A 13,346-nucleotide genomic window follows, 5' to 3' on the forward strand; every position below is an offset into this window, starting at 1 on the left:
TTTCTAGGTCTTCGGTCCTGACCCACATTTATTACTAAAAATAGGCGACATAGAGCACATGGATATGTCGTCAACTAGGGCTGGGACGAGTCCAAATTTACTACCCGGGTACCCATCACCCTATTACCCGACCCTACCCGGATTCCCGCTGTAGATATCTAGAGATAGGTACAAACTGTCCGATTTGGAAAAGTTTGACCGTAGCCCTGGCAATATGTGTTTAGATACACGTGTAAAGCGATCTGGTCATGTATATACTGAAGTTTACTGCATGAAGTTTGATCTTAATTCAAATATATAAAAAGTCAGAAGGAATGGGTACATAGTCAGAAAGAAATGGGAATATTAGTGACTTGTAGTGTAACCATAGAGTTTTAGATATGTTTTGTCATTAAACAATATATTACGTGACTTACCACGGGTCCGGGTAGTCCTGTGGGTACCCGGGTCCTTCTCAAGACCCATTCGAACCGAGTACTCGAGTTACCCGTCCCATCCCTATCGTCAACAATTTAAAATGGCTACAAAGACAGACACTTAACAAACGTTGATGTCAGCATTGATAGACAAATGTTAAGCACTGAGGACCCAAAACTAACACAACAATCTAATGGAACAAAAGAGGAGTGAGTGAGTGAGTGAGTGAGAGAGTGAGTGAGTGAGTGAGCGAGTGAGTTTTATTCCGCTTTTAGTAGCATTCCAGCAATGTCACGGCGGTCAACACCATTAACAAGCTTCACATATTGTACCCACGTACTTTGGCGTGACGAGTGAACACGTTAACCACAAGGCCACTAGGCAATGAGGCTCCCCCATGGCTCTAACCTGTAGTCCAATGTTTCCAGTCCGTCGATGTCATTGTTCTCATACATGATCGTGATGTTTATGTTCGCAGAATAAAACCACACTCACTCACTCACTGACTCACTCACTCACTCAAAAAAATAGCCGATTTTTTATGTTTTTGTGTTATCTTTCCCGTGTCGGGCTGTTTGTTAACTATCAAGTGTGGGCCAAGCATACCTGTAGCTGATATTATGAACAACGCCTCACGCCTTAACTTTGCTGTTTAATCCGCTATATACCTATATTCCATTTTTATTCCTATTTGTTGTCTGTAAATAACCGAGTCTGGACCAGACAATCCACTGATTACTTTTATGCGGAACGTCCAATATCGTCGGGGTACGATGCAGCGCAATGACCATTGCAACGCGAAAGCGTAAACAGCACTCTCCAGTTATATTTTAGTTGGAAATGTATAATCGTCGAAGTAACATTGATAGAGTATCCTTTCATTGGCAAGCAATAAAGGGGCATAGAAAACCTGCGTCGGTTAACCGCAGCCCTAACATAAAGCTTACACATGCAGCAAGAGAAATAAAGAGGCCAGCATAGATATAAATAGATCATGGAGAAGCCCAGCACTTTCACGCGGCACTCAAAGTCGCTTGTAATGTTGAAGTCCGGGTGACCTAAATAAACCGACAGAGCACGTGTAACTACGCACGTGCGCTCTTACAACAAGTCTATATATGGGAACTTTAAACATACCTAAACCTTACAGTTTCTAAGAAGGTGTTGAAGGTGTCACAAATCTCTGTTATCAATGCATATCACTATAGTGATAGCCTAGTTTGATCCATCGTATCACACTTCGGCTCCTCGGTTATTACGACCTAAGCAATGATTTGTTTCTATTTATAGTCACACATATGTTTCGATAGACTGGGATATCCCATTCTGATTCTATATACCATGCGATACAGGGGATTTCCCTGATAATATTTCCCACATACAAGGCCTATATAAATCGAAAGAGTATCAATGTCCTCATACCAGTTGTTGTTTTACAGCGCTGTTCGCTTTTCTAGTCTTCCCCACAGATCTCAGCTGGAAAGATGGCAAAATCAACATATTTATTTGTCTTCACTGTCTTCCCCAGGCAGCATTACACAATTGGGCCAATGCTGGCTGAGCGTCGCCAGCATCGCCAGTGCCGGCATCGCTCTCGCATCACTGGCCCATCAGCGGGCCAACGTGTGCCAGCCAATGCCAGATAACAACTCAGCTGGGTTCCGCTCACACCCTCGCCAGGCGACAGTAGCCCCATACAGTGCCACGCTCTTATCAGTAATCTGCCCTGAACACTCAAAGTTGATATTAAATACCATCTTTGATAGGATGAAAAAAAATTATATATATATAAATTGTTTGGTCATGAGTACTAAGATAAGGAATATATGCCTCTGGTAATTATTTAGAGAAATCAAATAATTATAATAAGGAATAAAAACTGTTTATGTATCACTTTACCGCGGATCAAGCTAACGGTTACATTCCATTCTACAAGTGGGTCATTCTTCCTGTTGATATCTTTGTCTCTAAATTTGCCCATTTCAACAACAGTAAGTATGATTTTCATCAATCTACAGAATCCTCCTAACAGATAACCACTTTGGCGTAAAATAAGTATAATATCCTTAATGTTCTTGAGGAAGAAAGAGCTATATATTGATGAGATAATTAATTTCATGAAATCTGATATACTGGCGCCATAGTAAAAAAGTGTGGTCTGTACATTGGTCTACTTTTGTTCATGTTAACATCTGTGAATTCAGTTTAAATGTAATTGTTTCTCATGTTATAGTTTCATATTTCTATGCCTCAATATATGATTTGAACTCAATTAAATAGCTGGACTATACTGCGAACCAATGTTATTTTCATGAAAACAAATATATTACCGATAACCAGTATTAATTTGAGCATTTTTAGTTTGGTTTTCTGATTTCTTACAAAGTTCTGCAAAGTTTAAAGTGATAATTAAGAAACAAATATATAGACCAAATTGTTCCCTAATTACAACACATGCACTGAAGCATTTACAGCAGATTAATTTAAAATCAAACCAGACTGTAGTACATTCCCACGAAACAATAGCTAGTTTCTCATAACTATGAATGATTCGTACTGGACAAAACGTCGTAAAGTAAGGGACAGGGTAGCTGAACATATACAAGCAATTACATCAGCACCACACAATGAGGATTATCAGGAGGATTATCAGGGAGATACAGAACAAGAAGTTACCAGTGATACGTTTGTCTACGCAGTAGATGACTCGGATCAATTTGATGATTCCTTGAACAGATCTGTTACCAATACAGATGACTTAGAAACGACATATAATGACATGCCATTGATGACTGATCATAGTTTCCAACAAGCTCATGCAAGTATACACCCTGAAGGTATTATTACAGACAGTAGTGAAAACGAGAGCACTGAATCTGACTGTGAAAGCTCAAAGGATAACAATATACGGAGTAAACTTGGTGAATGGGCTGTATCATATCAGATAACTCAGAAATCCCTGGCAGCATTATTAGAGATACTTCGCACTGATTATCCAACTCTACCAAAGGACCCAAGATCATTACTACATACTCCAAAACATTATGATGTAAAAGACATATCCGGGGGCAAATATTTTCACTTTGGGATCGCAAATGGCATTTCACATCAACTTTCTTGTAGTTGTTTGTCAGATGTACATGCATCATCTTCAGTCACATTTCAAGTAAATATTGATGGACTACCTGTTTTTAAAAGTACTTCCATGCAATTCTGGCCAATACTTGGAAGAATAGTTAGCCCTGTTGTTGGAGAGCCCTTCATCATTGGTCTTTTCTATGGCTGTTCCAAACCAGCTAAACTTGATGAATATCTTGAAGATTTTGTGGAAGAAATGAAATTACTGGAGCGCGATGGGTTTGATTATTTAGGGACAACTATAGAAGTTGTGTTGTCGTGTGTCATTTGTGATACACCAGCTCGGGCCTTTGTGAAGGCAGTTAAAGGACACAGTGGTTATTATGGGTGTGACAAATGTACGCAAAGCGGGATCTATATAAACAAAATGACATTTCCTGAAATAAATGCGGCTTTAAGAACAGATATCAAGTTTGATGAAATGAGGGATGAAGAACACCATGCACATGGCAGGTCACCATTCAGTCGATTATCTATTGGAATGGTTTCACAATTTCCAATCGATTACATGCATTTAGTGTGCCTTGGTGTCATGAAGAAGTTACTTATGTTATGGATGAAAGGCCCGGTATCTCTTGGTTGCAGGATAGGATCAACTGCAGTAAACATGCTGTCTGAGAGACTAATTGAATATAGCAGCTACATTCCGCGGGAATTTTGTAGAAAGGGGAGATCATTACATGAAATTGATAGGTGGAAGGCAACAGAATATAGATTGTTTTGTTTATACACTGGTCCTGTAGCGTTAAGTGAAATTTTATCTCCTCATGTTTACGCGAATTTCCTACTTCTCTTTGTTGGAATTACATGTTTGGCAAGTCCTCAGCTCGTAAACAATTTCTGTAGTTACGCGAACGAAATTCTTTGTATTTTTGTGCAAAATTTTGCCCAGATATATGGGAACGACATGCTCGTATACAATGTACACGGGTTAGTACATTTGTCTGAAGACGTCAAGAAATTTGGTCCATTAGATAATTACTCAGCTTTTGTATTTGAGAGCTACTTGGGAAAGTTGAAAAGATTGCTACGTACACCAAACAGACCCCTTCAACAAGTAATAAGGAGAATATATGAGCGGCAGTTTATTAAGCGGAATAATGACTCCATCATCAAAACAAGAGAACCTAAATATGAACACACACATGGGCCACTGCTTCGTGATTTAGATTCTGTTAAACAATATAAGGAGATACAAATGGATGATTTTCTGATATCATGTTCCAGAGGAAATAACTGTGTAAAATTGGACAATGATGTGGTGATCATCAAGAATATTTTGTTACATTCCAATCAGGACATTAGTATAATTTATGAGAAATTTATGGACAAGAGTGATTTTTTTACATATCCTATTTCTTCATCTATCATTGGAATCCACAAAGTTTCACGATTAACGAGACACCTTTTTGTCGGAAAATTGACACTCATCAAATGCAAATATGTTCTTTTACCAAAACATGATTCATTCATAGCAATACCCGTTATGCACAGTGAGAAATAAATTACAGAGTTGACATGAAGAAACAACTTGAGGTATAGTTATAAGTAACTATCTGAGACTGTACCTGTTTACACTATGTATATTGGTAGATTTATATGACAAATGTTATCACAGGAAAATGCATTACATTGTGAAGTTCTTGAAAAGTGATGAAATCGGCCTTATTCCTGATACGTGGTTGGAAGGGGATAGGTTCTGCTACTGGCCGAAATACAAGAACTCCAATCAAATGGACAGAGCTGTAAAATCTTCAATCGAACCAGATAAGGATACCTGGAAGATTTATGAAATATCCATCATGTACAAAAATGGTAAGTTACTTTATATATATACTAGGAAAATAGAAGCTAAGTTTTTCATTGCCATCATAACTGATATACTAGTAGGTAACAAAGGTAACATTTTTTTACATGGTGTATTTGGTGTCAGTACAGAATATCAAGCAATTCCAAAATAGATCACATGAGTTTAAAGTTTTCTTCAGTAATGATGAACCTATACAGTTTGTATAATAATCTATTATACATGATGACAATAACATTTTATCTGACGACCAAACCTGTCAATATCTTATATTTTAGCATCATATGACAAGGCTAGGAGGAAGTTACCACTAGCTGAAGAGACATCCAACCTGGATACAGAGATGGAGGAAGAGGGACAGATAGATACAAGGAAAAGAAGGTATTATAATGTCAGATACATATTTATCTTCTTTGACAGTAATTTTACAGAGATTAAATAAAACTGAATATATAATAATAAATAATTCTCTGTTTCTGAAATGTATGTCTTTGTGATTGGTTTTATCATAATGTTTTACATGATTGAATGTACATGTTTTGTCCATTCAGCAGTTTGTGCCAAAGCTTCTTATAGAAAAATGGTTTCAATTTGGTAATTGCTTGTGTAGGCCACCTACTAAATACCTGTCAAGTGACAGTGAGGACGAAGAGGAAAGGCAACCCCATACCCACACCAAAAAGACCAAAATTATGGAAAGGAGTGGCATGGTTAGTAGGCTGCCTACACCACCTCGTGTACCGACTGAGGTTGATATTGAACCCCTGGTTCTGCGACGATCTCCAAGGAAATCGGCGCATCAAAGGGAGCATGTTACTTCGAACTCAAGCCTAACAACGTCCACAACAGACAGAAGTTTGTCATCTCCTTGGCCATCAGCAACCAGGGCGAGACTGGTGACACCTTCAACCTCTTCATACAGCCCAATGCCAGATTTCCCTAGTACACCAGCCCGACCGCAAACTAGTTTTCAATCAAGAACAACAGGTTCATTGACATCTGTTGGTACCAGCAGAGGTAAGAAATTTATCAATGGTATTGCCAAAAATCAATGATGGTATATGACAAGAATGAGTGAGTGAGTTAGTGAGTAGTGTATAACGCCACTTTTAACAATATTCCAATTATATCACGGCGTGTCAGCTTGATGTGGGAGGAAAGCCCAAAGTGATGCAGGTCTCAGACGTTACCACTTTTGTGAAACCCACGAGCACGGGTATAATGCCGACAAACCAAGAAACATAATCGGAACGAATCAGACCCCACACGCATAGATTTCTGGCGTGCCCAAGGGACGCAACTCTGCACTGCGAATTGTGGCGCCTGCAGGCGATTTGGCCACCCCTGCCCCCGTATATGGAAAGAAGTAACTGACATGTATGATGCTAAAATACAGTTCCATTTTAGTTGGGCTGATCACTAACCTCAAATAAACTAAAGCATGTTAATGTTGCAGTATTGTGGAAATATAATGGAACAATATATCAGGAATAATTTTGAGATATAATTTTTTTGCTATTTTTCTTTTTATAACAGAGGTTGTCCAAATAATCAGAGCCATCGAAACCAACACAGCGACCACGATGGAAAACAACAGACTGCTTAACCAGTTGTTGTTATTGATGTCAGCTCCAGCACAATCAACATCTGAGCAACCGTCCTTAGACCTGCCTCTTGACAATATTCAAGACCTGGAGGAGGCAAACACTTCTTTGTCGGATGCTACTCTATTCAGGAGTGTGGTAAGTATTCCAGCCCATTGTTATAAATTGCCAAACGTTAATTGTAATAATACGATTTCAATGGTCTTAATTTTATATATTACATCCTACAACAAAGGCATGATTAAAAATACGTGTTCATTTCTGTATCACGGCAGCTGAAGTTTTTAGCTAATTTCCGTATTGTCATAATTTATATAAAATAGAATAAAACATAACTACTTTCAACGTTTCTACAAGCGTGTTTTTTAAAGGAAACGCTAACCATCCCAACCCAGTTAGGCTTTCATACAATGTTAATTTGACTTCATTCGTAATCCGTAACTATACTTCATTCAAATATAAATGTTCGTTCGTTCGTGTTATGTTATTTTATAAAAAAAACTATAAAAGCTGTCTCCATAATACGAATATGTAATTGTAACTATACCATGCATGTATTACATATTATAGGTCTCACAACTTGGTGTCATCGGGGGTATGAGCGCTGCAGACACGGTGAGACGCATCCTGTCGGCGGCCATAACAAACAAGCTGGCAAAACAAATAAATTGGAAAGGGACATCCGGGAAGAGGGCCTTTAAAGATATGCCACTAAAGGATGTTATCATTAGTAAGTACAGCTTCAATCTTAATTCGCCTCAACATATTCCTTGATAATTGCTAAGACATGAAACTGTCTTGAAAACAACTTGAAACAACGTCACACTCATGTTTAGTCTTTCAGTGTAAAACGTCGCAATCCTTGTACATTTACCTGCACAAATGTGCATGAAACTGTTTGTGTGAAGTAATTAACACATTTATGTCACGAATCAGTGTTATAGAGTTCAGTAGCTTGTATCATGTCAACTATGTTGCAGAAGCCACCCGAAAGAACCCACTGGTCCAGAAAACAAATAATGAGATAGAAGATCATATAAAATTGTGGTTTCGCTATGCCCCTGACAGGGACGGAGGAAGAAAGGAGAGGATCCTTAAGGCCTTACAAAAGAAGGCAGCAGCTACCGCAGCTGCACCAGCTACTCCCAATGGAGAGTAGTTTGCTGAACCAGACTAAGAACACATATTACTTTTATAAGTGTGTTCAAATTCACAGCATTAATGTTCTGGGAGGCATATTTATTCGAATATTAGCTATTTATATGTAAATAAACAAGGAGATGGATCCCCTGGTTGTTTGTTACATTTTTCCGACTATGCAGGACTTGATGAATTGGATTTGCATTATACAGTTTTGTGGTAGACTGACCAAGAATTTCTTTATTTTAAACGCTGTGGTGACACTGCTAATGAGTTTCTTTGAAAATCATCGTTAAGTCTTCACTGTCGCTTGCATAACCTTGAACTACTGACCATAATCTGAAATTACAGGAAAGGTAATTTTAAACTTGCCAACATTGCACCAACATTGGATCAACAGTGGCCCAACATTGGGCCAATGATGGCTCACAAATGACAACCAATGTTGGCCCAATGCTGCCCCATCGTTGATAAACAGCATTGGCCCATTGCCGGCAAACGACATTGGCCCAATGTTCAGTGCGGCATTGGCCCACTGTTGGCCCAATTGTGTAATGCTGCCTGGGTCACTGTCTCCTTTGCCTTTGGACTTCCAGTAATTATGCGGAATAGACCTCCGAAACGTAAGTCCCTATTACTGTTGAAATATGCTGTCGATGTGCTACCGTCACATTTTAAATTTGCAAAGTACCACATGATATGCTTGATCTTGCCTTTGTAGTTTGTAGTAAATAGCCGGACCTTCGGCTCAAACTACTAATGGCGAAATAATGGTGTTCCCTTCAAATATATGATTGGAATAGTGTATATCAATATATGTGGTTCACTTAACATAATTACCCACAAATGCATATCCTATTATTATTTAGAAATGGATTGACTCAGAAAGATGATCACTGATAAGACAGTGAAAAACATAGGTGTTGAGGAAATAGACAAATTCCCAGCAAAATGAGAGAAGTGCTACAGCATTCCTAATCAGATGGCCTCACTGTACTGTCTGTGATGTCCTCCACAGAGAGAGAGAGAGAGAGAGAGAGAGAGAGAGAGAGAGAGTAGGCATTTGCATGTTTCACCGTATCATCGACAAACATAACACCACGTTTTAAATACATATGATGTATGCACTGAGCAGAAGGAATTAATACATTGTTTGGTTAATATTTTGTAGTTGACCACGTCATACATCACAGGAGTCATAGGACAGGAGAGCTGCCAACAGCAGGCTGCCAAGTCTACACTACAATCCGCCAGTGCCAGACAACACTTCCAGGAGCCACCTGTACACTCAGATGCCAGATTATGAACAACATCTGCAAGGCTGCACTTCCAGTCAGACACGCACCTCCAGTCAGACATGCACTTCCAGTCAGACATTACAACTGTAAGTCCAGCCTTGTAAAGTGTTACGTCAACACCATGGAGACGCTTTTCAACAGTAACAAGAACTACCCTGAAACATCGAATGGTGTGACACAATTCCTAGTTGACCTGGGCAAGTCACAGAATTGTTCACGGAGAGAGACTGGTTGAGGACGGGAGCATGTAACGATGTAAGGGACGAAACCTATATTGCTCTGAGTGATCACACAAATGATGGGATTCCTACTGTCAAACAAGCGAGTTCAACCGTGAACATTTAGTATCAGTGCTAAATAAATAACATTAAAAATCCACTTCTATGTGAAGCACGTGTGGGTTCAAAATAGAGGCAAATTAGAGTGAGGGACGTCACCCCGCGAAGGATAATCACAGACTTTTGTGATACCTTTCCTGAACAGGACTATGTTTAGAATGCTAGAGACGATTCTCTGTGTCCTGGGCCAGGATATTGCTGGAATGTTGCTGTTGACGGCGTAAAACTTTATTTACTCCCTTACTCAGAATGATAATTTATAAACTACGTCTTTTGAAATACGGACATTATGAAGACAACTTCTACCACCTTTTCTCATTAGAGTGTTTGCCTTCTTCGCCCAGACGAGCAAATTACAATTGTGTGGAGTACCTGTGGTGACAAGGACAATCTCCCTGTGGGTAGCTGAGTACCTGTGGTGACAAGGACAATCTCCCTGTGGGTAGCTGAGTACCTGTGGTGACAAGGACAATCTCCCTGTGGGTAGCTGAGTACCTGTGGTGACAAGGACAATCTCCCTGTGGGTAGCTGAGTACCTGTGGTGACAAGGACAATCTCCCTGTGGGTAGCTGAGTACCTGTGGTGACAAGGACAATCTCCCTGTGGGTAGCTGAGTACCTGTGGTGACAAGGACAATCTTCCTGTGGGTAGCTGAGTACCTGTGGTGACAAGGACAATCTTCCTGTGGGTAGCTGAGTACCTGTGGTCACAAGGACAATCTCCCTGTGGGTAGCTGAGTACCTGTGGGGACAAGGACAATCTCCCTGTGGGTAGCTGAGTACCTGTGGTGACAAGGACAATCTCCCTGTGGGTAGCTGAGTACCAGTGGTGACAAGGACAATCTCCCTGTGGGTAGCTGAGTACCTGTGGTGACAAGGACAATCTCCCTGTGGGTAGCTGAGTACCTGTGGGGACAAGGACAATCTCCCTGTGGGTAGCTGAGTACCTGTGGTGACAAGGACAATCTCCCTGTGGGTAGCGGAGTACCTGTGGTCACAAGGACAATCTCCCTGTGGGTAGCTGAGTACCTGTGGTGACAAGGACAATCTCCCTGTGGGTAGCTGAGTACCTGTGGTGTCAAGGACAATCTCCCTGTGGGTAGCTCGGCGACACGGGTGGCCCAGTCGTCTGAGGTGTCGCAATTCGCTGTGCAAAGTTGCGTCCTTTGGGCACGCCAGAAACCTATGATTGTGGGTTCGAGTCCCGGTTCGCCCCGATTATGTTTCTAGGTTTGTCAGCACAATACCCGTGCTCGTGGGTTTCACCGAAGTGGTAAACGTCAGTGTGTGTGTGTGTGTGTGTGTGTCTATGTATGTGTACGTGTATACGTTGATCACGTATTTCCATATGTGTAAGATAATGACAGACAGTTCTCATTTGTTTTATGTCCTGTACATGTATGTGAACAATTTGAATCGTAGTTTCTAATTACTTACATTTGATGTACATTTTACACTTTTGCTATGCCATGTGTATTGAAGCAGAATAAAGTAGCATCACATTATCCTATGTTGGACTGTTTAGATTCAGTCGAAGGTTCGGACGCTGCTGGTCAGGATATTTCAAATTCATGATATTTAAACTGCTTCGTATTGACGAACCACGTTTGTTGGACCAAATGCATTAATCAATACTTACGCAATAACGAGTGAGTGAGTTTGGTCTTAACGCCGCCTTGATACAGCATTTCAGTTGTCTCATGGTGTGTCAGCTCGATGTGGAAAGAAATCCCGAAGTGTTGGGGGCCTTATACGTTCGCCAGTTAGGTGACATCTACCAGCAAGAGGTACAGACAAACCTAGACTTAAAGTCAGGGCGAACCAGAATTCGAACCCATGGTCATTTACCTACGGGGCGGATCCGTGAAGATCCGGGGTAGAATAGGTCTTCATCAACCTATGCTTGCCGTAAAAGGCGACTATGCTTGTCGGAATGGGCGACTAACTGGATAGGGTGGTCAGGCTCGCTGACTCGGTTGATGAATGTCATCGTATCCCAATTGCGTGGATCGATGCTCATGATGTGAATCACAGGATTGTCTGGTCCAGACTCGATAAGTTACAAACCGCTGTCATATAGCTGGAATATTGTTGAGTGCGGCGTTAAACAACAAGCAAACACAGTCTCGATTATTTACAGCCCGCCGTCATACAGCTTGAAATATAACTGAGTGCGGCGTTAAACAACAAACAAACAAGACCTAAGGGACGCTACACTGCATAGGGACTTGTGTCGCCTTGTGCGACTGGCCAACTGGTCGCCCTGACGCAGACGCATACAAGCTTAACACATCAACAAATATTACTATTGAGTCGAAAGTTCACTAGTGTCAACCTGCTATATATAGTGGTGAGTCACTTTCTACATGGCGAGTTCGTAAACATTTATGGTTGTTATTTTTCCTTTCACAATACACTCTATATGTTAGACACCATAACCTTGAACAAGATTGCCTGTGCTTGGTGTCGCATACGATCCTTTCTTGAATACTAAAATCACTTCTAAAGATAAAGTATGGGCTTACCCAGATAGTCGCATTGCTGGCAAGGAGCAATCCTAGATAAGGTGAATAAAAACTAGACTCTACAACCACAACCACCCGCACAGAAAAACAAACACATATCCACGTGTATATTTCCGCTCACTTCTTATCATGCTGGGGCGGGCACGAATGGCCCAGTCGTCTAAGGCGCCGCGATTCGCTGTGCAGAGTTTCGTCCCTTGGGCATGCCAGAAACCTATGATTATGGGTTCGAATCCCGATTCGCCCCGATTATGTTTCTAGGTTTGTCAGCACCATACCCGTGCTCGTGGGTTGCATTTCGGGCTTTCCTCCCACATTAAGCTGACACGCCGCGATATAACTGTAATACTGTTAAAAGCGGCGTTAAACCCAACTCACTCACTCACTCACTCACTCACTCTTATCATGCTGGATCAATAATGATAAACATGCGTACTATTGAAATAACTGACAAAATATCTAACTAATTGTCATGACTTTGTGAAAGACTTAATTCTGATGTATCAAGCATGCATGTGTGGCAATACACTTTGGAAAACGCGATAGAAAATGACTGAGAGGATGCTATTTTCTTTAAGTTTTCCACAGAGCTTGAAATCTGTCAGTTTTCTATATCCGACTGTGGCGTCAAATATTTCTTTGATGATGCCTATTTAATGTTGGCTTACGAAATGGCTCTGCTACACAGTTCCAATGTCCACAGTATAATGTGTTTTGAAAAATGTTTGAGTTAAGATCATTATGTAAGTTATTAACATATTTCCTGTAAGGGTATTTCCTTATTAGAGATTTACAACCCACTCAAGTCACGCCGCTTCATTTAATATATCCGCTACCACCACATGTAACGTTGGGCGACTATGCTTGTCGTAAGAGGCGACTATGCTTGTCGTAAGAGACGACTGTGCTTGTCGTAAGAGGCGACTATGCTTGTCGTAAGAGGCGACTATACTTGTCGTAAGAGGCGACTGTGCTTGTCGTAAGAGGCGACTGTGCTTGTCGTAAGAGGCGACTGTGCTTGTCGTAAGAGGCGACTGTGCTTGTCGTAAGAGGCGACTATGCTTGTCGTAAGAGGCGACT

General features: G+C 40.8%; 3 protein-coding genes across 3 annotated transcripts; all 3 read left to right on the plus strand.

Moving 5' to 3' along the window:
• The first annotated feature begins 1,901 nt into the window (after window positions 1-1,901).
• Window positions 1,902-9,639, plus strand: LOC139458437 (uncharacterized). The gene is made up of 3 exons (XM_071239878.1): window positions 1,902-1,939; window positions 8,671-8,729; window positions 9,278-9,639. The coding sequence occupies exons 1-3, from the start codon at window positions 1,902-1,904 to the stop codon at window positions 9,637-9,639; spliced, it is 459 nt and encodes a 152-aa protein (XP_071095979.1).
• On the plus strand, window positions 3,923-5,064 carry LOC139458434 (uncharacterized). Its single transcript, XM_071239874.1, has one exon. The coding sequence runs from the start codon at window positions 3,923-3,925 to the stop codon at window positions 5,057-5,059; it is 1,137 nt and encodes a 378-aa protein (XP_071095975.1). The 3' UTR covers window positions 5,060-5,064.
• On the plus strand, window positions 5,076-8,234 carry LOC139458433 (uncharacterized). Its single transcript, XM_071239873.1, has 6 exons — window positions 5,076-5,370; window positions 5,641-5,743; window positions 5,973-6,379; window positions 6,899-7,104; window positions 7,537-7,696; window positions 7,947-8,234. The coding sequence occupies exons 1-6, from the start codon at window positions 5,178-5,180 to the stop codon at window positions 8,123-8,125; spliced, it is 1,248 nt and encodes a 415-aa protein (XP_071095974.1). The 5' UTR covers window positions 5,076-5,177; the 3' UTR covers window positions 8,126-8,234.
• Window positions 9,640-13,346: the final 3,707 nt, after the last annotated feature.

This window comes from Haliotis cracherodii, unplaced genomic scaffold (assembly GCF_022045235.1).
Source record: "Haliotis cracherodii isolate W230 unplaced genomic scaffold, xgHalCrac1.p SCAF_12, whole genome shotgun sequence".
NCBI classification, from domain to species: Eukaryota; Metazoa; Mollusca; class Gastropoda; order Lepetellida; family Haliotidae; genus Haliotis; species Haliotis cracherodii.

What these genes read in the sequence shown, in the direction of transcription:
- LOC139458433 (XM_071239873.1), top strand. Translation starts at nt 5,178, where the DNA reads ATGCATTACATTGTGAAGTTCTTGAAAAGTGATGAAATCGGCCTTATT. An exon ending in ATAGATACAAGGAAAAGAAG is followed by an intron (nt 5,744 to 5,972) that starts GTATTATAATGT and finishes TTGCTTGTGTAG; the next exon opens with GCCACCTACTAAATACCTGT. An exon ending in ATCTGTTGGTACCAGCAGAG is followed by an intron (nt 6,380 to 6,898) that starts GTAAGAAATTTA and finishes TTTTTATAACAG; the next exon opens with AGGTTGTCCAAATAATCAGA.
- LOC139458434 (XM_071239874.1), top strand. Translation starts at nt 3,923, where the DNA reads ATGACATTTCCTGAAATAAATGCGGCTTTAAGAACAGATATCAAGTTT.
- LOC139458437 (XM_071239878.1), top strand. Translation starts at nt 1,902, where the DNA reads ATGGCAAAATCAACATATTTATTTGTCTTCACTGTCTT. An exon ending in TTATTTGTCTTCACTGTCTT is followed by an intron (nt 1,940 to 8,670) that starts CCCCAGGCAGCA and finishes TAATGCTGCCTG; the next exon opens with GGTCACTGTCTCCTTTGCCT. An exon ending in GCGGAATAGACCTCCGAAAC is followed by an intron (nt 8,730 to 9,277) that starts GTAAGTCCCTAT and finishes AATATTTTGTAG; the next exon opens with TTGACCACGTCATACATCAC.